Raw genomic sequence first — 27521 nt, forward strand, 5'->3', positions numbered from 1 at the left:
AAGCACCTTATGAAATGCCCCATTATTCACAGCTGTCACTTACCGTATATCCTGGTGCACACATACACTTTCCTGTGATGCTGTCACAATCTGCACCATTCTGGCAAGGGCAGGTCAGCTGGCAGCCTTCGCCATAGTATCCAGGGGGACAGGTTTCATTGCAGTACAGTCCAGCCCAGCCAGCTTTGCAGCTACATTCTCCAGACAATGGATGGCAACTAATGAAGACAGGCAGACATTAATGAGATGTGCACACGAAAGAAAAATACAGTCTGTAACCACCCATAGAACACTTTACATGCAATGCCAGCAAGAGTCACACTAAGAACAGAACAAACGTGAACACTTATAAGGATGGTGAACATTAGCAGCCATATAACTTAGGAAGTGAATAGGGAATATGGTGCTAAATACCAGCCCAGCACGCCACTTCTAAATATCTGGGAACTGCCACAGCACTGGTAATTGTACACCTTTAAAGTTCATGCTTCTCCATTCTCAAATCAATGTGACTTGGATTACTGACTTTAACCACAACACTATTAATCCATCTTGTTGTATGACATACATGTGCCATACTATTTCGTATAATACAGTCAAAGGTGTTCAGGGTTAGGAGAAATTCCAATGGATGGAGGAATGCAACCAAGAGAGTTGTGAAGATAAACCTGAGTCCTGTGGCACAATATTCTTCTATTCTATTCTATTCTATTCTATTCTATTCTATTCTATTCTATTCTATTCTATTCTATTCTATTCTATTCTATTCTATTCTACTCTATTCTATTCTACTCTATTCTAATTTGTGTATTAAAAGTGAGTGCCACCTCAGCAGAACTTTTCAGTAGGGAGAGGTAGAAAGGAAAGTGCTTTGGAAGGGAAAAATCCCCTTGGAAAAAGTTTTGCAGGGAATACTCAGCCATAGTGAACAGAACTGATCGCTACCTGAAGCCTTGGGATTTCTGGGGGGCAGGAGTCAACAGAAGCCCTGGGACTAAATCTCAGCTATGCAGGGAAACAAGTCAAGTTCCTTTATGCTGAATAATGAGCATTGCTGCCCAACATTAATCCTCTGGTTTTCATTTCTATTCAGACAATTCCACACTGTTGTGAGAGCAAACAGAGAGAAAAGTAGAAAGGAGAATCAAGCCCATAAGACCAGACAATGCCTGGTCCTCCTGCATCTGGTAGGTGGAAGACTTACCCCTTTGTTCCTCCTGTTATGAAACATTTTATCTTTATTCACCATTTTCTCTCCTACAAACAGAAAGAGCATCTCCCAAGTTTTCTTAGGGCACTAACTTCCCACAGCAGGAGAGCCACGCTGAGGCTGTGGCTGAGGGCTAGGAAAGGAGGGGAAGGCTGGAGATGTGCTAAGTCCTGGTTTGAAGAGATGGAGGTTTCTGGGGGATGGGAAGGGAGAGCACAGGGGGATGTCTAGTTTGAGGAGATGAGGTGATCAAAAGAAAGAGCAGGGGATGGAGAGGGAATCTGATCTTTGGAAAAGGACACCATGTTGTCTGAGGCCAGCTGGGAATATAGAGCTCAATGTGCTCTGGGAGCCTCTGAGAAAATGAGAAATAATATTGCTACAAATCAGAGTTTCTTTATTATTCTCAGAACAAGAAAGAATCGAGTTCTGCAAGATGGCACCTCTCTGTGGACCTGTCTGCTGGATTTTTGCCTCATAGAAACTATTTTCCTTTACGATTATTTATTGCTACAGTGTAATATTGCAGACATGACTGAATGGGTTTCTTTACACCTATAAAATTAATATCGTCTATGTTAATTTTCAAGGTAACCTCATAAAATGTAATTTCCAAGTATGTTTCTGGCAATTACTGGTAGGAGAGGTTAGTCATATACTGTTGTGACTAAGAATGATCAAATTTTGTGTGTGTCATATGTTTCATCATAAATAGTGTTTTACTGACTAATTAAAACAATTAATCAGCTTAACAAAGTACCATCCATGAAATTCTTCTGACAAAGCAGTCCCTGAAATTATGGTTGTTCACAAAGCACCTCTTAACATTCAGATGAAAATAATAAAAGCTTGTTTTTCCCCCCTCTGTGTCTATTAATCATTACCTAATAGGAGAAGAAAGCTAAACATTAAAGAAATATTTTAAAGTGGATTTTTTGTTTCTCCATCTTCACTGCTACTGCACGTATCATACGGTTCCATGAGAACTGCAGCTGTTGACTAAATTAAATCTTTCAAAGGTAATAAATGATCATGGCAGTTTGAATCAGTCTATGACAATTCAATTGAAAATACTATACTCAGTAAGAATTTCTACTCCAAGGTTGGCTCCTTCATCAAAATGAAAAGCTTTTTTGCATGGAATGCAAGCTATATATTGAGGACTAAATATCATCCTAACATGCACTAAAATAAGAAGCAAAAACCAAACAGGCTTTGCAGAAGAGTCTGCAGGAGACAGAGGGCTTGGACTCCAAAACAAGGTCAAGTAGAAGGTTGAGACCATATTCTTCCCTCCCAAAGCCTTGTCCACTCTTTCATGAGGCTATAAGCCAGGAAAAGTCCAATGCAGATGTTTGGGTCCCTGCATCCATATAATCTTCCTGTTGAAGCAAGAACACTTCTGTTATCAGCCTAAGCATATCAGAGTTTTGTTTTTCTCCTAGGCCAAGCACTTGTAGTCTCTCAGTGCTTTGAAATACTTATCTTTTGCTGCCTTACAGAATGCTAGCATTGTAGGATTAGGAAAAATCCTCCACATTAGATTCCAGAGTTATGGTACCCATAACAATAGTTCTGGGTAGGTAGCAACAGTTGGTGAATAGACCATACAGCAGGGGAAGAGAAACTTCTCCTTGACAGTAGTAGAATAAATCTTTCCAAAGCTTTTGGCAAAAGCCAAACATTAACACACCCCATAGTGTTATGGTAGCATAACAAGCAAGAGGACTTCAAACCTACATAGCTAGGTCTGAAATGAGGTTGCAGGCTGTGTCTGGCCAGGGGAGACAGGAGACTTGTCTCAGATACAGAGAATACAAGGCCCCGAATCAAAATCACTTGTTTGACAATTAAGGTGCCCTGATGCAGTGTTAGCTTGAAGATGGCTGAGCTTTAGATGCTTAACCAAAATTCAGAAGACAGCTGTTCTCTTCCCAGTCCTGCCAGTGAATCTTGGCCATGTAAGTTCCTCTTTCTGCCTTCATTTTTCCCATTTGTAAAATGATGCCTTTCTTCCTTTGGAAACCCTTTTAAGATCTGCAGCTGATATCACTAAATAGTACTAAGTTTTTATTATTAATTGTTCTATTCTGGTATGTATGAACCAGTAATTAAAGTCATCAGAGTTACATACTAAATATATTGCAGCTCATGATGTAGAAACAGTATAGGTATGCATGTACGTGTGAGTTAAGAATGTTTCTCTCATATTGGCATTCTGTAAAATTTCATTCTGTTCAGACTATGTACCTAGAAATATAACAATAGCTAGGAAATTCATCTATCGTCCATCCAACCATCTATGCATCCAGACGGTCCAGTGAACTAAATGCTACCTGCATTGAAGTTGAAAAGTTTGAGGCACTTAATGGCAAAAGTGTTAGGGCAAAGAATAGGAAACACAGCTAGCAATGTTTGTATTTGTATAATTCCTCCCTTCCTGTTCTGAATGTACCTTACAAGGTCATGAGTCCATATAACATTTTGCCAGCACAGGTTACAGCATATGTAAGGCACTTCTCCATGCTACTAATAAACTGAAATTAAGAAACACAAACAATTCCACTAGAGAAGGATCACTGAATGGATGGGTGAGAGAATGTGAGGCCTCCAAAAAGATCCCAGAAGGCAAACCCACTAATATCTGCTTTCTAACCACTTGTGAGCAGGAAGGGAACCTTACGCTCTTGAAAGAGTTTGGCAGTGTTATACATTAGTATTTTGCATTGAATCTTAACAACTTTTATTTCTTCAAATCTCCTGCATAACAGGAAGGAATAGTGTAGAAAACTTAGAGCGAATGCAAGCAGCCAAGCGTTCCTCTAGCTCTAGGCCAAGTAGAGGTGGAAACTGGAAGCTGTCCACAGTGCACAACATGGCATGAGAAGGAAATTGTTCCATGGCTTTTGCTGCAGTTTGGAAGCTACTGTATGGTCCCTGGCTTTTGAGCCACTTTTACAGCAATAAAAGATTTATTTTTTAAAATTTACTGGCTGAACTGAAAAACAGAAAGTCATTTTTGACCTTTAAATTGTTTAAGCATCTGATTTTGAGGAAAACTGAGGAAACCAGGTAACGTTTTTGAGGCAAACTGGGAAAAGAAATGTTTTAGACAGCACAGCTGTACCAAATTCTGAATTTGTTCTCCACACAACTTTCAGCCAAAACAACTTCTTCCCAGTGAATTGCCTGACTTTCTGTTTACACATCAGTCATCTCATCTTAATTAACAACAGGCCTAATCCTTATTTAACAGTATTTTCTGTCTTTTGGCGTCCATACTACGTTCAGTCTCCCTTACTAAAATGTCCTCTTGCTTTTAAAGAAGTAGCCACAATGGGACTGTATGGCCACTACTTCAGTCCAGCAAGTCTTCAAAGACAGCCTCATTCAAGCACATTATTGACTTAGGTCAAGGCAAAACTTCATGCAAGATCCATGGGGTTTGGTCCTTCCGAACTTTTCAGTGTCGAGGCAATAATCAGAGTCTCTGGAGATCTATCCATTTCATTTGACTTTGTCACAGTAGGAAAGTGTCAAGGCTGAACAGGTCACTGTGTCTTCCTTCCGTTCTCACGTCTCTGACCTGGGAAAGACATTACTAAAGGCATATGGCTCCACACACTGGCTCCACACCAGTGTTCAAGAAGGGTGGGTGGCTGAGCCTATTCCAGCTATTCATTCCCCTCTCTGCTTTTCAGAAGAGCAAGCCAGCATTATGCCTGTCTGACTATTGTAGACTGTCTCAACATGGGCTTTTTGCATAAGGGACTATTTTACAGGTGTATCCTTTCCTGTGGAAGGACAGTCCAAGTCACCAATGCATTCTAAATTACCTAATTCTGGGGTTGTTCAAAAGTCCTGTACAAAGTGCCTTTCAGCGTGCTTTGATGCAGAAATTATTGGATGATGTTCTTCAGCCATTACTATGCAGGAGGTTAGACTAGATGATCATGCTGGTCTCTTCAGACATTAAAATAGATAGATCTATGAAAATAGAAAAGCTGATTGTGTATTTCTTAATGTTCCTCCCCAACCTGCTCCTCAAAGCTCCCAGAACTTTCTGTTCCAGCCAGCTCTCCAATAACCAGATCAAATGAGTCAAAACCACTGACAGAAATAAGCAAGCTTCCCTCACCTTCTTTCAAGTGTTTATGTAATTACCCTACACACTCAGGTATTGCAACAAGTAGCCAAGAGTTTAAACTGCTTCTGGGGAAAAGAGATGGCTGTCAGTAAATGAATCACTTTGGAAGACCACAGTTCCAGTAATGATAAAAATTCAGGGGAGGAATGGGAGGAGGTGGCTGGGAAGAGAAGTGCACTGTAAGGGACCGGTTAAACAATCAGTAAAAAGATTTGTTCAGAATATGGAGTGCCTTTGGAGAAGGTCATTTTCCATCAACTCTGACACTCCTCAGCTCAGAAACTGACAGCACTCTGAGGAGCTCATTGAAAAGTGGAAAGCTGAAATACCATGGATGAATGAAAGAACATTTACAGATCTACAGCTTGCTGATAGCTCTTTGTTCCATAACAGCAGTGATAAGATGTAGGAAAAAGGGAGATTTTATCAATGGAGAGACTAGACTCATTTATTAAGGAAGTGGAGATACCATCTTAGCAGAGGATGCTGCAAGTGAAGCTGACGGAGCAGTGATGGGAGGGAAGGCACAAAATGTATCCATCAGACAGCAACCAGGCACAGGTCAGGTACACAGTGGGTAACAACAACCACATGCCCAGAAAAAGCTGTGAGAGGATGATCGCATCCTCTTTCTGAGCTCTCTCAAACTTGAGACCTCATCTTTCTTCAGAGCTGGATGGTGGTAGTCTGTTCTTTCAGGAAGGATCTTCTGACAAACCCCCAGAGCACCTCCCAGGTAGTTCTTTGAGTAAGCCACGTTGAACTCTTGCACCCTCAAACTCACAGTCGTCCCCCACTTAAAAGACTCTTAATGAACCAAGCACTTAGCTGAGAAACAGTAGCCAAGCTTGGCCTTGCCTGTGGCTTGCAGTCCTTCCACTCTATTTACACCTTTACGGGAAAATGGGCACACAAACAGGTTTCTGCAGGCTAGGAGAGGGGGTGAAGACACACTGTGTCAGCTACTGTCCAAGAGCATATGCTCACCCTCCAGTACACATGAAGAACAGCTTTCACTGAGGAGCAGTTTACCTTGTATTTACCGCATGTTTAAGTCGTGTACGCTGGCAGGTACTGCAGAGTGGTATGACATGCAGGAATTTATACCTTAGCTCACTCTGCAGTAATTCTTGAGACGTCCCCTATCCTCAGTACAACACAACATTAACCTTTTGTGTATAATGCTCAGCTCATGCCTTAGGGATGTTATTTTTCGCAATGATTTTATGATACACAAAATAATCAGAAGTGATAGAAGCCTGTTGTACAGAGCTGCCTTTGAGGTGTCGAACACTTTGGATCCTCGCTGTCAAACCCAATAGAACTAGAACTATCTTTCTGTAGAGGACTCATATCATCAGAATTACAAGGCTTTTAAATAATCCATTGTGAGCTCTGACTTTCAGTTAAGCAAAGCTTCACCACTCACAGCTGAACTTGAATTCACAAGAAAGATCACCTGTTTATTCCCAAGACTGAGACAAATAGAGTCTATCTCAAGCACACAAACAGATTTGCCTGAAGTGTTTGTGTGTGTGTGAGTGCGCGCGCATGTGTGCACGCACACAAATTAGGTGGTGTTGCTTGCATACATAATTGAGGAGAGTGTTTATATTTTAGCAGGCTGCAAGATTGCAAGCTAGGTTTGTCATCATCAGCAAGACAGTCAGGTCCCTACCTGTCTGGTTTAAAATTGAAGAATGTCCGTATCAAGGGCATATTTGCTTGGGCATCAATTATCCCCACCTCCCTCTGAAGCCTACACAATCCTGAATTGGCTATGAATGCTTAACAGTAATGGACAGAAAAAGGAGGAAAACAAGTGGGAGCTGAGGAGCTCAGCATCTTGCAGACATGGTAAGGAAATGTGGGCACTCTAGTCCATCAGAGTAGCTGAGGCCAGGGTGTTTTCGCTGTCCAGGCTCCCTTTACTGTATGTGAGGGAGTGAGGAACATCCAAATAGCAATTCTTGCAGTCAGTAAACAAGGCAAGGAGTTGCAAAAGGTAACAAATAGGATAATAGGGAAGAGTCTTTAATTCTTCCTTTTTTCAGAGTTCAGAAAATTTATTCAAGCCTGCAATGGGAAAGCAAATTCAACCTATCCCATGTTAGCTGCTCAAGTCTGTTTGTGGCTCTAACTCTTAGTAATGAGAACCTCAAGAATCAGATCCTAAAAAAAAGCAAAAGGGAATAAAACATCGAAACCTGACCTTTTAAGTGAGGCTTATTCCATTTTAGGTATACTTCCCTAATGTTTATTTTCCTGAATATTTCACACATACACATACAGAATGAAGAACAAAAATAGGCACACAAGAGAAGAGATGTCTATTTTGACAATGTCGACTCTATAACAGTTCCATAGACTGACTTGGCGATATTGATTTCAGTCTATTTATACATCTGCCTCAAGTGTTTTCAACAAGGTAATTTGCCACGAGACATAAACTGAAGCAAATTAGGTTTCATTTTGAAAGTCCCCTTGCTGTCTATAGATTTAACAAGAAAACCCATGCAATAAAAAGAGCCAAAATGATGGATTTGAGTAAATATACCTATATTTTTTAAGCTTCAGTGTGTTATTATATATACATATGGGCATCGTATGATAGTTCTTATACCTAAAAGACTGCAGTTACAGGATAAGGCCATACGTCAGATTGTTTCAGATTTTAGAGAAACTAGTTAAGTAGTTAACAGATACATGCTTAGTAGCTGGCTGGACTGAGGCTTACGGTTCCAAACCTGAGGTCGTTTAAATCAAAGATTGCAATCCAGAGGAACTGTCTGTGTTCTTAATTAAAACTACAGAGAAAAAAGTGGTAGGTGTAGTTAATAGAATTTTTTCCCAATGCTTTTATTTGACCAGTCCCCACAGTAGTATATAATATGATGTACATACCTGAGAGTGTTGGTAATATTGCAAGGACACCTCTTGTTGCATTTGAGGCCATAAACCCCTTCTGGACACATTCTTTCTTGGCAATAAATCCCTTTAAATCCAGGGTCACACATACACGCTCCATTTACATGATAACACTTTGCACCATTTTGGCAGTCACATCTTTGTGTGCACTGAAAGCCATATGTCCCAACAGGACACTCTTCCTGACACCTGTAATGAAATATGTGAGACAGGATCCAATCAAATACTATAGTCTGGTCTGCTTATGACTTTTACATGGGAATGTTTTTGTTAATGAAATAAGTTTAAAATTATTGCTCATTTATTTATGTAATATACAGTGAACTGATGGTATCACTGAGTGATGTGACATCTTGGGCATGTAAATTGCTGTTGACTGAAAGTGCATTAATCTCTGTCCAATTATATCCTGCAAAATTTGCATTAGTTAGTATTACCTTAGTTAACAAAGTGCATTCTTGTTTCTTGGACCTTGACAATTCCATTCATCAACCATAAGAAACTGATATAGAGTAAGATACTTTATAGAAAAACCCTCATCTGTTTGCTTTCTCTTTATTACAGAAGGATTGAGCACCTTCTTTAAAAGCATATGGTCCTCTTAGTGATAATGAGGATTGAAAGGTCTATTAAACAATATTGAGTAAAGTGTTCTCTAGCAACGTATAGTTTTACTTTGCCTCTATGCTGTCATTGCACCAGCTTTATACCAACTAGGAGAAAATATACTCCTTTGTCTTTTGTGTGTGTGTTCACAGTAACTAAAGCTCAAATTTGCTTTTCATCTCTTACTCCAGCGATGCTCAGTAGTATAAAATCTCAAGACAAATCACTTTCACGCTCCTTAGTGTAGTGTCTTCTCCAAAATTGCCAACATTTTTAATATTTGCTACACATAAAAAGGGAACCGGCAAACACTATACACAGATTGTTTTAAATTGCACCTTCCATGCACTGTTTAAAATATTTCCCTACTGGATACATTATGAAATCTGCCAAAAAGTCTGTTTCATTGTCCTACACAACCAGTTTAAGTATTCATAATATTTCCTTCTTTGAAAAGCTCAACTAAGGTCCTAAAGAAAGCAACTGATTCTGTGCTTGACATAACATAGTGGTTTCAAAATTCTGCAGTGAGTCAGTACTACAGTTTACATGATCCACCGTGAAATATAGATATGCCTTTTCAGTTAATAAAAAAAAGAAAAAGAAGTCCAGAAAAGCCCAATTCCCTTATCGCATGGATGCCAGATATTGGAAATTGCCTATCAGCATTAATTTAATCCTGAGCATTGATTAAAGTGTATACTGTAAACTCAGTGGATAGAGGCAATTGTTAAATGTCTTTCTGCAGGTCATTTCACAGCTGGCAGGTGAGAGTTAATATAATGATCAGTAATAAAAGATTAATGTGTGATGCAAGCCAGGCAAAACTGCAATGAACACAGCCAGTATATAAGAAGAGCATTACTTTTGCAGCTTCAGATTATCATGTTTTACTAAAAATAAATGAACAAAGCAAAATGCCTAGCTAGTGATTTAACTGGAGCAAGCATCAACACAGTTGCTAGTTACACAATCCAAGTTCAGGAGTTCATACGAGACCCAAAGAGAGAGGAGCCTGTGACAAACAGGAAGGGAAAAAGCCCAGAGAATCACCAGCGGTACTGGCTGCTAGCCCTGCTGCTCTCAGAGTAGTTCAGCTGCAAAGGAAATAACCAGCAAAGAATGGGTAACATTAGGACAGAAACACTTAAAGCAAATGAAATGCAATGAAGAACGTATTAAGATGCCTTATGTCTCCATTGCTGTATACAGCCCTACTAGTTAGCAGGAGAGCACTGTACTCAACGAGATGAATACTTAGTCAATAGTGCACTATATCATTTTATATTTATAGAAGATGAAGCATTACCTAGCAGGGAGAAAAGCATCTGGAAATGAAATATTGACGACCTAATCCATTTACATAATTAGCCTTTTTCTACTAACAATTTAATCAACTTATTTATTTGGAGATCAAGCAGCTACCGCTAATGAATTTTATACAAAGAATACTAATGATGACTCCTCTGGAACATAAGAATAATCACAGCAGGAATTAGCTTTCTACTTAAACATCTTTCCTTTGCAACATATCAATCTAATGTGTCCATAGCACCATTAACAACCAGATACATTGTTCAATTAAATTACAAAATGAGCTGCTAAGCCCTAGTTATGTTTCTTGTTTAATTTACATTGCTTTCTGCCTATCTGGGGAGATTCGTATTATAATCTCCACTGAACTTTAATATGTACTATAATTATTTGGGTTGGGATAGGATAATATGGCTGTCACCTGTAGAATTAATGGAAGCAATTTCACAAAATATTAAACATAAGACAGCCTGCTTAACAGATGAACTTAGTACATACACCTACATCTTTTCCAGATAATTTTTTTTCATGGAACAATGCTGTAAAGTTTTTTAGGCTTTTCTGTTTGTTGTTTTGCAATAGTTATCACATTTATGTAGCACAGACAAATATTAAAAGCCATCCAAAATACGCAAACCTGGAGATTGCCATTCAGTCGATAAAAGATACAGGTACAAACACAACAACAAGAGAATAAGCCTGCTCATATTGTTATAACCAATGTGGTATTTATTTTGTTAAGATTCTATCTTTAGGTTTAATGGCAATATGGAAAACAAAGCTAAAACAGTATGTTCACTTTTCCTGGCAGCCACTGAATTCTTAGACAGCCCCATCCTCAGCTTCTAACTGTGCTTCTGCTATTATTCCTTTCCAGTTCGCAAAACATACATTTACATGACATATCCAGTCATTTTAGCAGAGCACAAAGCTTCCTGGAGGTGTTAATATTGCTTGCCAATTTCCCAGATATTTAGTGCAGTGCCACTTCCTGGAAAACAGGTAGGGAACAAAGTGTGGCAATTACACTTACATAGACCTTTATGACCATTTCATCTCCACAGCTATTTATCTAACTCTATGTTATTATCTTCTGCACAAGATGATGAACTGTAGTATTATATAGTAGTTACTGACAATTAAAAAATATTATAGTAGATAAAGTGTGTTTATGTTTTTATTCTTGTTATTCACAATATCTGTTATTATTAAGAATATTTTTTCGGCGCCTTGTAAAATTTTAAGAAAACATTATTTTGTGCAGCAGCATTATCCTGCTATATTTGCAATTATACTGTAATGCTGCAGCCGTTGCATGAATCCAGAAAGTAAAATAGAGTTTAAGCTAAAATGGTGCTGACTAATCTGTCCCATTGTCCATGCTGTATGAACACATAACTAAGGAAAGCAATTTAGACTTTTTAAAGACCTTGTGCCTGCTCCTGCCATCACTGAAATCAAGGGGCAATCTGCCATTAGCTAACTGTAGTTAACAGCAAGGTAAGGGTATGCATGCCTGTTCAGAACAAACCATTACAGACAACGTGCTGTCCTAGCCCAAGTGAGAGGCAGAACTCCAACTGAATATAATGAGTCTAAGGCTTCACTTCCCTTACCGAAGGCTGATTAAAGGCTGATAGATAAACATGTTTTAACCTTCTGAGAACCTGTTTGAAAGGTGGGAATTTCTAGGCTAATACAGTTTTTCCCTGCTGCCAGAAAAGCTTTCTGAACTGCACATTTACCTAACTTTCTCCTGTTCTCATCCATCCTTCCACATGCCTGCATTTCTGCTCTTCTGCCTGTCCCTTCAGTGTCTATCTGTTTCTTCCCTGCTCCAGGAGGGGGCAAGTGAGCCATTCCTAACGGTTTTGCTTGGGTGCAGGTCCACAATATGACCTTCTCTCGGCTTCTTTTCATAGAATCATAGAACGGTTTGGGTTGGAAGGAATCTTTAATGGTCATCTAGTTCCAACCCCCCTGCCATGGGCAGGGACACCTTCCACTAGACCAGGTTGCTCAAAGTCCCCTCCAACCTGGCCTTGAATGTTTCCAGGGATGGGGCATCCACAAGCTTTCTGGGCAACCTGTTCCAGCACCTTACCACCCCCACAGTAAAGAATTCTTTCCTAAATATCTGATCAAAATCTACCCTCTTTCCATTTAAAAATGTTACCCCTCATCCTATCACTACACTCCCTGTTAAAGAGTCCCTCCCCAGCTTTCCTGTAGGCCCCCTTTAAGTACTGGCAGGCTGCTATAAGATCTCCCCAGAGCCTTCTCTTCTCCAGGCTAAACAGCCCCAATTCTCTCAGCCTGTCCTCACAGGGGAGGTGCTCCAGCCCACTGACCATCTTCGTGGCCCTCCCGTGGACCTGCTTGAGCAGGTCCATGTTTTTCTTATGTTGGGGGCCCCAGAGCTGAACGCAGTACTGCAGGTAGGGTCTCACCAGAGTGGAGTAGAGGGGCAGAATCACCTCCCCTGACCTGCTGGTCATGCTTCTTTTGATGCAGCCCAGAATGCGACTGGCTTTCTGGGCTGCAAGCGCACATTGCTGGCTCATATTCAGTTTTTCATTCACTAATACCTCCAAGTCCTTCTCCAGGGCTGCTCTCAATAATTTTACACCTCTTCCAACTGATCATGCCTTATTTTCTCCCTCCCTGCTTCTGTCTTCTCAAGCAACATCTCTCTTCGGAGTCGAAATCTCTCTCACTTTTCTCCAAGCACAGATCTGAAAAGCCCAGGCTCCCTTTGCTCAAGGACAAATTCTTGTGAACTCCTGTCAGGTCTGCCCTGTAGTGCCTCCTCTGCCCAGTTTCTCCCCAAGCTGCCTTCTCCAGCCTCTCTCTAAGGGCCATCAGCAGCAAAACTCTCCGCTTTTGACAGCAGGCAGAACTAGGTCTTCTGCTTTGTAATTGCCATCTCCTTTCCTCATCCCCAACAGTCCTTTCTCTACTCTTATTGCTGGAGTGTGTAAGTGTTGCCATTCAGCAGCTCCACTACCACTCTTTCCCTGTGCCACATGCCTATATCAGAGCCAGCTCTTCTGCAGCATGTCCTCCCTTGCGGCTGGGGCCTATATTGGAAGTTGACCAAAGAAGCTGGCTCAGCTACAGTCTGCTGGCTGTGAGCTCCCAAGAGCTCCGATGTTGATTCACCTACAGTCAGAAATCAATGTAAGTCTGCCACAACCAAATGAAGAGACCTAGAGACAGAGGGCCTCTGTCAGCCTTCCTCAGCATGGCCAGCACTGGGGACAGCTTGGGATTGAAGTGTGGTCACCAGTGTAAGTGTCCAGGCTGCACAGTTGCTTCCTTCAGTGAAATTGTCCCCAAAAGGAGAGAAAGAGAAAGCTTTGGTTAGCAACAGTAATTATATGGTACCCTATGATTGAAATCACTGTCTCCAGATGGAGGATGGGGGAAGAGAGACACACTGATGCCTTCTCCACTAAATTAATTTGAAATAATTAGTATTTCCACCATATTCAATCACATGCAAATCCTGACATAATCTCCAGAGCCCCCTCAATTACCACTGTTGATAAAATGGAAACAAGGAACTTCCACATTTAATGGGAAAGAGCATAGCCTTCTGAACCCCAGTACAGTGTTGACGGTTGGCCTGTTTGCATGCTATAAAGGCCTGCTGATTATACAATGAAGCAAGAAATGAGAAATTCCACTGAGCTTTCCTGCCTAAAAGTATAATTGTAGCATATGTCTGTATACTGATACTAGCTTGTTCTAGCTAATAAAAAAAGGGAAGATACAGGAGAAAGGGCTTTAGCATAGCATACACTAGTGAGCTGTGCCCACGGTCTCTGGACACCCTGGTGACACAGTCCAAACCCTAGTAAAAACTGCATATGAAAGCTTTTTTAACTGCAGCTTCCCCACCATGTTGGCCATGCTGGCAGGATTAGCTGGAGGGCTAAGCCAACATGTGTTACAGTCCCACCTTGACTTTGCTGTGTAGTCATTTTGTTGAATCCATGACACCTTTGTAAAACAATATTATCATCCTCTCTGATTGATTTATGGGTGAAGGCCCTCATTTATAAATTTTGAGGATTTATCACCCTTTGTTGGTGTCTGAGATGGATCGGTGCTGCAGCAGCACAGAGGAGCTGAAGGAAACATTAAACTGCTGCATTGCTTACTCTTGAGGATATTAATTTGTGTAAATATAGTTCATTTACATATCTTGTAAACATGTAATGCTCTCTATTAAATTTATCACTGTAAATATCTAAATTAAATTTAATCCATTAAATTTTAAAAGTTGTATTAAAAAATCTCTGTAAATGGAGAGCATTGCCAATAAAAAGTAATAACATTGCCACATTTATAATGCTTGAACTGCTTCAGAAGGATGAACCTAATTGGAGCAACAGAAACATAACACCATTTTTCAGAGAGTAAGATTGTCCTAGAAGGGATATAAATATTGCCAATCCATGGCTAAAACTGAAGGCTTTGGGGTTTTGATTTTTACCTGTCTCCTATATAGCCAGCTGTACAGATGCATTTTCCTGTCACGGGATCACAGTGTCCTCCATTGTGGCATGGACAGTCCTGGCTGCAGTTAATTCCAAATGTTCCAGGAGGACATGGCTGTGCACACACCAGCCCCTAGTAAGGTTGCAGAAAGAGCAATATTTCAGTCAACATTAATAATGCAATAAATTTCTATATGCCGCTTGGATTTTTATTGTCCTTCTTGCTAAAACTAGATCTAAGTGTAGTGGCAATATTTTTTCTGTTTAAGATGGGCTAAAGATAGTCTCAAAATTCTGCTACCAGAATAAATGCCTGTCTACCCTATCTCCAGAAGGGATTTTTCTTACCACTGTACAGTCACTGATAATTCTCTTCTTTGTATCTCCCCTGTAAACTGCAGCTGGGGTGGCAGGATATTCACTGCCCCTTGAATAGATGCAGGAAGGCTTGGGAGATGTTAAAGGCAACCAGAGAAGACTACAAAGCTGCATATGTGCTGGTGGGTTTTTTTGTGAAATAGAGTCTGAAAAGTTGTTAGACCTACGCTGGGCAAGTGTCACAAAGTAAACATTTGGGAAAAGAAGGATTGTTGGAAAGGCTGCACTGGGAGGACAAAGTTCTGCTAGTTGTGATATTCTATGATGTTCTCCCCTGTTCAGACAGCCCCACTTCATCCAATCACAAAGAAGACCAAATACAACTGCTGGAGAAGTCCTCTACTACTCTTCAGAACCTACCTACCTTCTTTCCCTCTACTCTCATCCAGCCTCCACACTCATCTCTTCAAGCAGCACAGAATGGCATCTGCCAGTGCCTTGTCTAAGCCACGGAGGAGGCAGGATGGGAACAACAGACTGGGATGGTTGCAGAAAGTCACCAGTGATGACATAGAAGCAATTTGACTCTCCAGATCAGCAGTGCAGCAGCCTTTTGGCCAGAAGAAGTGATTTTGCAGTGGAATATCTGCCTAATCCCTGAACACTGGCTGGATGCATCATCCAACATCCTCCCAGCTCCCTATCCCCAACCTTAGAGCCATATCTCAGGCCCTGACTTGCCTCAACAACACATCTTGGTGGCTACCTCCTTCCTCCATTTTATGCTGCCAGCCCTCTCCTCTCCTGCCTCTTTATTCCAGTCTACCCCAAATCCTTGTTGCAGACTCCTTTTTAGTCCTCTTCTTCATCTGGACCCAAATCCCCATCTTTGAGTTGTTTCCTCCTTCCCCTCCCTGCTTAACCACCCCTGAAAGTGAAGAAAAGACAGACTCTCATTCTTGGTTGTGCACTCTCACACTGCTCATAAGGAAAAGCAATTGCTGGGCAAACCTTGTTCCAGCTTTTCAGCCCCAAGGCAGAGAATGCTTACCATGGGTTGTGTCTTTGGAGAATTTATTTGCCAAACTCAGGTGGGTTTCCCCCAAGTATCACATCATGTCCCCTGCTAAGTATCAAGGCCTTACAAGGATTTCCCTAGACTTTCTTAGAAGTTGTATGCATGTTTTTTTATGTGAGCAAACATAAATTCTGAGGCTGGCATCCGGCTGAGTAACTTCAGCCAAAACAAGTCTGGCAGTACTGTGATCTGAAGATGGGGTCCTATAATGGAAAATGTTTGGCAACTGTAGCAAGGGGTGCTGCTGCCAGTGCCTGCACAGTGCACAGTGTTTGATAGAAACAGTGTTTTTCTGTCCCTATTATTATTTTCTTTTAATCTCTCTGAAGTCTTATTTCCCTAACCAAGCCCCAGGGGCTCTGAGTTTTGAACAAGGCACATATTAGACACAACTTAAACAAAACATAAAACAGGAACATAACGGCTGCTTTCACTCCTTGGGGTCCTCGCTCAACAGTTTGGGAAGTTTAGCAATATCAACAACCCCAAAGTGGAGAGGCTGCTCTTCAATGTAATTATAAAACAGACACTTCAAGCCTTTCCCAAACAGTGATAGGTGGTTCCTTGCCTGTAAAATAGACAGGTTGGCCTCAGTTCAAGAACTTTCAGATTACAGTGTTTAAAAAATGGTGTCTCTGGACTTGAGTAATACACAACACTACATATCTGAAAACATAAGTATCCATTTATCTTGATAATAAATACTTTCTCTCTTCACATCTCAAAAGGAACAGGATTTCTATCAACAAATGATGAGAAAGCAATACTCTGTGATGCATCCCCCCGGAGCCAAGAGAATCTTTAGGCATACTTTTTGCATTAATATGTACTAAGGGAATCCAAAACATCCTTCTCTGGAGGATCAAATGTCAGACCAACGTTTCCTGCTGCTTATACATCTGATCAGTAAAGTTCACCCCATCAGCACATTTTTTAAGGCCCTGATCTCATCAGCTTCTGCTTTGGACATTGTGTGATATATTATTACCATTTTGTAGTATAGAAAAGATTTTTTTCTGCTCCATTTTCTCTCACGCCCCATGTTTAAAATCCACAACATAAAGAAAAATAGACAAAAATACAAATTATAGTTGCTTCATAAAGCCCAGAGGCAATGAGAAAAAAGTGATTAGCAGGATGTGTTGTATTAACATGGCACCATGATGCAGAGCCTTGAGAATGGGATCTGGGACCAAAAAGGGTGTGCTGCCAGGTACAAATGTTCTGTCATGTGAGGAAAGATTGCTGCTTCCCTGATCATGGAGATCTAGTCCTCCAAAAGTGTTTCTGAGAAGCATTGTAAATGCTAAATTTAACTTCTCTCCCTACTTCCTGAGAGTGCTTGGAGAATTTAATACTGCAAATGAGAAAGATGTATAGAATTAAACCTGTAAATTGTTAATCAGGCCCTAAAGCAGCCACCCACTAACTCCCACAGCCACAAAGACACAGAAGTGGAAAAAGCCCAACATCGTAGTATGCTGGAAGCCACATTTTGTTGACTAGTTCAACAGTATATGCTGTTAGCTATCATCTTCTTGGTGAAAAACCCATGGGACAGTAAAATCTCACAGGACACAGTTTGTATAACTTGTGCTTCTGGAAGAGTCTGCACTGGGTGGGAGGAAGCAAGAGGAAAGAAATATTACAAGTAATAAGAGAGCCAGGCTTTGAAGATGGCAGATCCAAGGAAGAAACTAAGAACCCAAGAACCCTAGAATTTCCTCCTATTCAACTTATTGCCTCCCCTTGCATATCCCACAGGCAACCAAGCCCCTAAGGGAGCTGAGCTGCTGTTAATAAGCCTACCTTAGGAAAGGATGAAAGTCTCAGCTCATCCAGCAGCAATAAAATCCAAGTGGATTTGCACTTGTATAAATCCAGGGAGAATTCTCTCCTTCCAACATGATGGTATATTCAATACATACGTGCAGTCTCAAGCCTCAAAATCAGCAAGTAAAATTCCTGATGTCAAAGAAAGACTATCCATGGTGTGAAATAAAATGAATGCTGTCTAGCAATCCCATCTTGCTTGCTCGTTTACAACCCACTCATGTCTCACTTCCCAAACCATTCCAAACACTAAGAGTTAAAAATATAGCATGAAAAAATACTTTTTCTCTGTGTACTGAATTACCAGCTTTTCATTAAAACCCCAGAGAGACCCTTTATACTTAAAATCTCAACATTTACAAGCTGAGTGCTTTTACTTATAATTTCAGTTTCTTTCCCCAGAATACTTGATCTCTTTCTTCAATTTTCAGTTATGCTTGTTTCAAACATCAGCTTTTAACTCTAGGGTTTCTCTGGGGACAGAGCAGCCAACAACACAGTTTTCAGGAAAGTCTCTCTGGGCCACTAAAAATGCAGAGAAGAAACTCCAAGTTGTAAGGAACAGGGCAGAAGTGGGCCAGAATACATGACCACAGATGCTGTGCAGCCCCAGCACTGTGGTTCTTCTTTAGGGTCTATACTGCATGCTAAAAGACCTCTAAAAACTTCCTGCTCTATTCTGATATTCTTATATCTCTTTAGTGTTTTTTTTAACTTTGCAAAAAAAGAGAAAAATCCTGATAAAATAGAGGTAAGGAACAGTACAGTGAAACAGCTCAGATCCTTAGAAATACTGGCATGCAGAAGATAAAGGGAGATGAAAAAAATACCCTAAAAGTAATATTTTTATATTAATCATTTTATCAATCACTTCTTAAGGGTAGTGCCAAAATGGACTGATAGGCCCTCAAAAATATTTAAATTGCTTCCTTTATGCTTTAGCTCCAATACTCTTTAGGAAACAACCTTTTCTTTGCCTCCACTGAATGTCAATCAAGGGTAAGGTGCCACATTCTTACTAAGTTTCTGAAAAGTTTTGCTTGCTTTGTCATTTGAAATGGAATAACATCATCACCACCTTTACCATGACTGGCCAAGTTAGAGAGACTCTAACTCTCCAGTTAGAGAGAGATTTTTCCGTACACAGCTTCCACCAAAAATTATGGCAGCAATGTTCTTCTCCCATGTTGCTGCCTGATAGCCACCAGAATCTCATGGTTGGTACTTTTTAACTAAAAGCAGCTGTGTGAACAAATGGAGGCAGCATTTGCTGCACTAATCTAAAGGAATATAAACATCTCTCTCAGCATGTAAAGGTTTCAACAGGTATGAGGTCCACATCAGAAGCCATAGTTGTATGATGATCTTCAGGGTCTTCCACGTATTAAAATAAAAAGTCACAGTACTTGCATGCATTAAAATCCAGCAAGATTGCCAAGACACTAATTGTCAGATACAGGAAAAATGCCAGGAAATTTAGTACAGCTAAATGATATGTAGGCCTGTGAGACTTGGCAAACCCCAAGAGAGTTAATTATTACATTATTGATAAAGTCGAGGACTTTTAAAATGTTTGGCCTTGCTTTCTTGACACAAAGGATTAAGGGTTAGGGCAACTTGCTCTCTCCGTGCAACCCCCGATGCAAGCAAATCTATTACAATCAATGGGAATTATGCCTGAGTAAGGACAGGACACTGAACTGGTCTCTGTGTCCTACGTATAGTCCTGCTTTAACGACTGCCTGAGCCACTGAATTCCCCCTGGCTTCTCCCTTTCCCTCTCTCCTGAAGGGGAAACAGAACAGTGCTTTGAATAATGTTGAGCTGAGCTTTGAGCCTTCTGTCCAGTGTCAGGGCAGCGTCTAAGGGTGCAGGAAATATTCCAAGGAACTGTAATTCAGAGACAATTTTTTTGTCTCTTCTCCCACACAGAAGTGTAAAGAGTAGTCACTGCTTGGTTTACTGATGTTTGTTTAACTCTATGATGGTAGCTACTAGTTATAGCTACTAGTTATAGACTGATGGTCTGCCTGTGTAAGTGCTGTGCACACATTAACAAAGGTGTTCCCAGTTTCAGAATTGTTAGAGCCTCGTGACAAGAAATAGCAGATATGCATCACAAGCACACAGGAAAGGGGTGTGCTGATACAGTGAACAATTAACTTCCCATTCCAACCTCTAAATGAGGGATGAGTATGAACAAACTACACACCATCCATCCAGGTGGACAGGAGCACTCTCCAGTGATGTGGTGGCAGACTCCCCCATTCTGGCAAGGACAGCGCAATTCACACTGAGCTCCGTGACTGCCTGGGGGACAGCGCTCTTCACAACTTTGTGGAGACAGAAAAAAAAAACAAAAAACCAAAGAGATCATTTAAAAGAACTTACAGGAAACAATAAATAAGGAAAATCCACAACACAGGCCATCATGGGAGTCCGTATGCAAATGATGAAACCTCCATAAGCCTCAACTGGCATTACCAATTAGCCAAGATTTCTTTTATTTCTGCTGGGGTTATTTATATGCCATGGATCCAGTCCTGCAAGGCTGATGCATGTGTGTAATCTTTATGCATGTACCAGTTTCCACCCATCTCAACAGGACAACTCATATCCATTAAAATAGCCCAGGAAAGTAAGAGTTGCAGGATGAAGCCCTCAATGTGAATTATGTCGCATAGCAATAAAAGCAGCTGCAAATAGAATAAAAGGATGGGATTAACATGCTTGAAATTTCTCCAGTCACTACTTAATGTTAACATTTGCAGTGTATAATGAATGGGCAAGAAGTCAGCATCATTTAAAGGCTATTTAAGCTCATTGGGTCTCTCTGAGTATTCATGGGGGGCCAAAGTAAGGTTAGTCCCTGCAAGAACCAGTGTCTCCCACATTTGGACATTGGTGCTTTTCAGCATTGCTTCTTTCTCTAATCCCAGATTCTGAAACCAGAGTAGGTTCTTCCCCTAACTGACTATCCTTTGATGAGGATGTTTACACAACATATTGGGTGTTGGCCCTGCAAGTACTTAATGCTGAGAACTGACATACTAATGTTAATGGGATCACTCCTAATAGTAAGCAGACTTTAGCAGTGAGTGCTTCCAGGACTGAGGTCACAAGTCTATGAGGAAATCAGGCACTAAATAAAATATTCAAATGGCATATCACTTATTTCTGAGGGTTAATATTGTCTTTATTTTTTACCTTCCCCTTCATGCAGGTCAACAAATAATATTAGCCTGCAAAAGTATTAAGTCATCTGTAATAGATCTCCAACCAAATTCAGTGACTAAATTCTCTTTTCCCCTTAAATAATTTTGAAAAACATAATTACTTCTGAAACTACTGAAAGATCTCTAATGAGAACTGATGTTACACTGTGGGCAATTTAAACAAGGAACTATTGCTTGCTGTCCTAAAATTAATATGCAGATTTTGTGAATCCTACTGGTAAACTTTCAGTGTGGTGGATGGGGATTTAGCTACATGATTCTCGTTAAAGTTAATAGGAGTCACACTGCTAAATCCCTGCTCACTATGCTTAAAATTTACCCCCTAGATAGTAAGCTGATATAGTTAACAGTAATGCTTCCTCAGTTAGACTGAAAGTCAAATAAATTGGGGATGGTAAGTCCCATTTGATACTGCACTGGACTGCTAATGAGTAGAATGTCCAATTGCTTATAAAAACTCAACTGTAATTTGGATTGTATTCACATACTGAAGTTAGGAACAGGTACAGTTGTTGTACAAGCTGGAAAATATAATGGATTTTTAAGTTCATTTTAGCACTAAATTTCATTTTATTATGCAGACAGGTATAATAGCAGCAAAAAAAGAGATTTCCTTTATTTAGGCTGTCTGAAATTCTGTTATGTCATTTCTACAAAGGAAAGTGTGTAATATATAGATGGTGTAAATTTTGCCAATTACTCATTGCATTAAAAGCGGTCAAAGCAAGGCTGTTAAATGATGCAGAGTAAAATACACCTATCATTGAACTTACAATACCCCCGTGTATCCGGGAGCACAGTGACATTCTCCCGTTTTATGGTCGCAGGTAGCTCCATTGTGACATTGGCATTTAAACTGGCAGCCCTTGCCGTAGCTCCCAGGGTCACAGAGCTCTTCACAGCGCCATCCTCGGTACCCATCTGCGCAGACGCAGGCACCCGTGATGGGGTTGCAGAGAGCCTCATTCTGACACTGGCAGCGGTTGCTGCAGTGGGGTCCCCAGTGATCGCTATCGCAACCTGGAAAACATACAGTCATTTACCAAGATGATTAGGAAAGTGCATCGTAAGCATCTCATCCCAGCCTCTTATGCTTAGGTTGGCAAGCAGGCAGAGGCCTTGTTAATACCAGGAACTTTCTAAAGGGCCCTCAGACTTTCTAAAACTACTCCCCTGATCCAGCAACGTATTTCAGCATGCAAGGAGATGACAGCACTGGTATTATACCTAAATTTGAGGACTTGTTTAACACCATTATTGGATCAGGACCTAAATCTTTTAATATCCTGTTTCTTAGTGCTCTTAGATAGCTGGAAGGAATGAATTTATAGTGGAATTAGATGCAGAGGATCACATCCTGACTGCAGCGTAGTTAATGGCAGGTAGTATTGCCAAGCAAATCCTGTAGATTTAATAATGTCATCAAATATTGTTTCTTTGCACTGTTCCCATAAGATAATAAATACGATAATCTAAAGAAGGCTTTCTCCTTTGGTGTTCCTTTTTTTCCTTAGGGTTTTTTTTTGCTGGAGTAAAGAGATGGTAGGGAAGAAAATAACACAGGAGATGTGATTTCATGAGGTCGCGTAAACCAGGCTTAGGGATGAAGGTATGGAGTGTGTATGTCAGGTAATTTCTGTGCTAGTAACAGTATGTACTACCATTACAGAAGGGCCCCAAACCCTATGGCCATTGACACAGATGGGAGGTTCCCTACAGAATGCGTGAAAGCACAGTGAGAACCCTTCACGTGACAATCCTGCCTGATCCCTTCTCCTTGTTTGTGGACCATATGCAGGATGAGAGAGGGAAGTCAGCATTACAGAAACAGCTTGATCCTGATGTGCTACAGAAACAGCAATGAGAACCTGCAAAACACCCATTTAAGGTGTATGCATATTAAACAGCTCAAAGAAAACACCCAGAGGTTAAGGTTTCCTCAGTAAATGGTTAGCAGAAAACCTAGGATTTCTTCAGTAGTCCTACCCTCTGCTTAGCGGCCTTTCAATATAGCTATGTCAAGATGAAGAAAAACACCGTTCTATTCAGAATAGAGTTGCTGGCAAAATCCCTGGTAAAGATGTAGTTACAGATCATTTTCCAGGTACAGCTGGTTGTGCTCAGACAGCTGGTTTCAATTATTCCAACAACTCCTCTGCTAGTGTAAAAATCCACTACCATGCAAGAAACAAGTGTGTAATCCCAGCAACATAGCTGTCTTCACAAACTCTTCTATTTGCAAACATGTAAACTAACCCCCAGACGACACTCGCTGCTTCTCAGGCCTGGATCTCTGTTTCCAGACCTAGCAAGGTAAATGTAAAGCCTACTTAAGCCTCAATCTCTTGTCCTAGAAATTTCACAGCCCTCTCCTTCTATGGTACATGGCTATAAACCCACTCTAGATGACTAGATATCTCAGTTATTTTTGGCAATCTTTTTGTCCTTTTCATCGGTCAATCTGAGGATACTTAGCAGAAAAAGAAGGGAAAGAGACTTTACTCAACTAGCATTGCTGATTACCAATTTACAAACTTGTGTTTCTTGAGCAACAGTGTTAAAGGCCAAAATAAACCCATGAGAAGACAATTCCAGCATCTCCAAAAGGATCTTCAGGGTCTTACAGGATGCACGTGCAGAGAGATGGTTTCATGTACTGCAGAAAGCAGAGTATGCAACGTACCCCTGTGCATAATCCTGCTCATGCCTCACACAAGATACTTTATTGCTTTGCCTCATTTTTCCCACAGCTGTAAACAGGGATGATAGTTCCTCACTAACACCGCTGGGAACCAAGCAAACAAAATCTTACTCTTTATAAGTCTTAAATTATTACTGAGAATCTGTAGAAAGAGATGATCTATCTTTATTTCACATAGACACTTAGTAAGACTCTGTAAGCCTTCTGGGGCAGGGAGCAAATCTGCTGGAGCTGATAGAGTTTCCCAGCAATTTCTGTTCCAGAAACACTGATTTGTTTTCCACAGAACTTGAACATCAAGGGATGCAGTTCTGCACCTCCACAAAGGGTACAAATCTGAACCATGCAAGCATAGCCGATAGCCCTTTGCATGGGGAATTGGAATGTGGGAATCCAACTTAACCCTGCCTGCTTCAGGGACCTAATTCCTACCTTACCACACTTCACATTAAAGCACTCACTTCCAGACTGTGGGTTGCTCTGGCCTGATATAATTCCAGCTGCAATTAATTTGCTTAATATGAATAAATAACACTCATTAGAAGACGTGTCTTATATCCTTGGTCTTTCATGTCTCAGGTGAGTGCTCCAATCACCAGATTTGTCTGCTCAGTTTGTGTTTTTCACTTTGAAAGAAAGTGAAGGAGAAAGCAAACCTTTTATAGAAAGGAAAAACCATGTCCCATGGTCAGCTCAAACATCTTGTTTCACATTTATAGTGTCTGCCCCAAACACAACTCCTTTTATGTAAATCAATCTTATTTGAACACTTATATACTATTTATATTTCCTCATATGCTTGCTTTCTCCCTGTACCAAATTTCACTCCACTATCTAGCCAAAGGCAAGAGCAAAATGCTGAAGTAAAGAGCAGAAATTCCTCTAATTGGTTGTAAAATCATAAAAACCCAAAGCTGGATAATAAAAGAAGCCTGCAGTGACCAGAAAACCAGCTGGCAGTTAGACAGATTTTTCCAAAGGCTTCTAAGTACAAGGCATCAGTGAGCACACATTTCAACATTCAGTATGTTTAGGCCAAAGTAGCTAGCCAAAATGTTTTAATTATCTATGAAATAAAACAGCTTGGCATACCAGATAGCTACTAAGAATGTGAATTTCATGGGGATTTATTAGGGAGAGGACATAAAAATGAGGATTAAAGTACATCTGAATGCTCATGGAAGACACAGAAAAAAACTGAATTACAAAAAGATGGGGTTTCTACCATGTCTCATTTACAGTGCCTGATACAGCCTTTGCACTTGTTAGGCTTCTTTTTATCTTCCTAAAACTACCAGCAGGTTTTGACTACATTTCTCTAAATGGTTTGAAACCGGAGTCATAGTATGTGTCTATACCCAAGGTGAACACAGTATGTATGTACGACCAAGGTGAACATCCTGTTGTCTCTCTAGTGACGGGATTATATATACACAATGACAAGTTGGCCTCTTCTCGATTTAAGTCTTTACCTCGGATGGTAAAGATTTTCTGCTTTTAGCTATCAGTTCAAGCCCTATATATGTCACAATGAGCAGAGCCATTTCATGCACTATCAATTCATCCACTGCTGATTAATTGCAAAGGGAGTTGAGTGAAATTCATTGGCAATGTGCTAGTGTAAAATTTGTGATAATGAAATATCTTCCTCACCTGATTTTACACTGCAGTAATCTCACAGGAAAATAAGATCTTTGTTGCTCAAAGTTTATCAATTCCTGTTGGTTTTCTTTACCCCTTTCCTTTAAGTCCCATATTGCAGTGACAGACTGTGGAATTGCAAGTAAATTCTTTACCAATGTGATTTCATTGGGACATTATGTGATATTTATATTGTGACTACTCATAGATCTGCACTGTGGCAACTTCTATACCTTTACAAAGGTAGGCAGATACAGAGCTGATAAGCTAAGTCCAAGTACTTATTCATGCAAGTAATTCCACTGAGCTCAGTAGGACCACTCATGTGTGAGACTACTCAAGTGCATAACTAGCAATGGGATTGGGGTCTAGTAGTTCCTGCTAGAAAATTAAAAAACAGAAGAAACCAAAGACTCCAGCAACCAAGACATATATTTTCTATATACATCAGTGTGGCAAATCCTAGCTGGTATGTGATAGCGATTCCAGTTTCTGAGATACTGGGCAAAGCAGCCTCGGAGCCACGGAAGCCTGCTGCACTTCAGGATTGTTAGCACCACTTCTCCTGTGGGCACAGAGAGGCCATTTTAAAATACAACCCCAAGCCCAGCACAGTCTAATCCTGCTCTTGTTGATAGCCTCTATGTGTTACCATAATAGAGATAAATAATAATAGCAACAACATGTGAACAGAAAGCTGATTAAAGCTTACACAAGAGCTACACTGTAAATGCATATGCCATTAAAAATGTCAAAATGATACAGAGACTTTAACTATACCATCAATAAGAAAAGCAACCTGAGAGTGGTGATGTCAGGGAGGTACAAATGCTCCCTTTAGACTGCATGTGTGGATGCCAATACCATGAGAGATGAGTCTGAAACAGCTAGCTCTCTCTTGGGAGATGCAACATTAAAGGGAGCTGCCATATTTCAGGTCATGTGCTAACATTCCCTGGCAAACGTGCTAACTTACTCACTTTTTCTCCTTCGAAAATATGACTAGAGATTAATCGCCACCAATAAAAATGAATATAACTCTGTAAAGGATGATGCTGGGTGCCTAAGCATAATTACAGTTGTCTGCATACAGTAGTATGACAGGTGAAAGATTCATCCCTCCATGGAAAGTTTGCTCGACATGGCAAAAGTGTTTTCTTCCTCGCTGCATCCCTACCCCCACCCTGAAGCCTCAGTGGCTTGTTGAAGTGAGGGCTAATTACAGCAGGCTCTGTGTATCCGCCGCTATAGTCGTGCATGACATCCTGCTAGCAATTCTGTCTTAAATACACAACAAGGACATATTGGAAGTGCTGCTTTACTCCCAAATGGCTGTTTTCCCCTCTAGGAATGATTAGTGAATTGCTCTGCTCTGGGTCAACAGAGCTACCCAGTATTTAGTGCAGCAGCACAAGTTGGACAACGATGACGCAAACGCACAAGTTTGAAAATTTAGCAGATAAATAAAAGGACTCCCAAGGAAGGGACGACATTTATCAAGCGACTTATCCTAATACGAGAGAGTCAAAAGTGTTCTTCTAGTGCTTTTCCATCACTGCAAAGATGCACTATTAATATGAAAACAGCATCTTCTATCACAGCAGCACTAGAACCTGTGGTCATAAGGTCTATGTTTATTTGTTCTCATTAGCATAAGCCTGCATGTATCTCCTTTTATAGCTAGTGACCAGTCTTGTATTCTAGGTGTGCAAAGTCAGTGGGACATTCATAAAAATTCTGCAGAAGGCACAGCTGAAAAAAATCAAGTGGTTGCTTTTCTTTGCCTAAGGATTGAGGACCATATTTGGCTGATGGTGATCTTCAATTAATCCATGCTTTAAAAGAACTTTCTGCAAATTTGTTAAAGCAAGAATGTAGCTCATAGTCAATAATCAATATTCTGGAATATTTCCAAATTCAGTTTGAAATGTTTAAATGAGATGCTAGCCTTTAAAAAATGGAACCAGGAAATAAAATTAACTTACTAAATCTAAGAGGACATAG

At 40.5% G+C, this 27521-nt stretch overlaps 1 protein-coding gene across 2 annotated transcripts in view; it reads right to left on the minus strand.

Moving 5' to 3' along the window:
• Nucleotides 1-27521, minus strand: part of MEGF11 (multiple EGF like domains 11) — a 210669-nt gene that overhangs the window by 81759 nt on the left and 101389 nt on the right. For both annotated transcript variants that reach the window (XM_075044634.1, XM_075044633.1), the window contains exons 4-8: nucleotides 21949-22195; nucleotides 20152-20272; nucleotides 14707-14843; nucleotides 8262-8474; nucleotides 44-218 (exon numbers count right to left, since the gene is read on the minus strand). In XM_075044634.1, coding sequence (XP_074900735.1) covers nucleotides 44-218; nucleotides 8262-8474; nucleotides 14707-14843; nucleotides 20152-20272; nucleotides 21949-22195 — 893 coding nt within the window. The remainder of the gene's footprint in view (nucleotides 1-43; nucleotides 219-8261; nucleotides 8475-14706; nucleotides 14844-20151; nucleotides 20273-21948; nucleotides 22196-27521) is intronic.

The sequence above is a fragment of the Buteo buteo genome, chromosome 13 (genome assembly GCF_964188355.1).
Source record: "Buteo buteo chromosome 13, bButBut1.hap1.1, whole genome shotgun sequence".
Classification (NCBI taxonomy): Eukaryota; Metazoa; Chordata; class Aves; order Accipitriformes; family Accipitridae; genus Buteo; species Buteo buteo.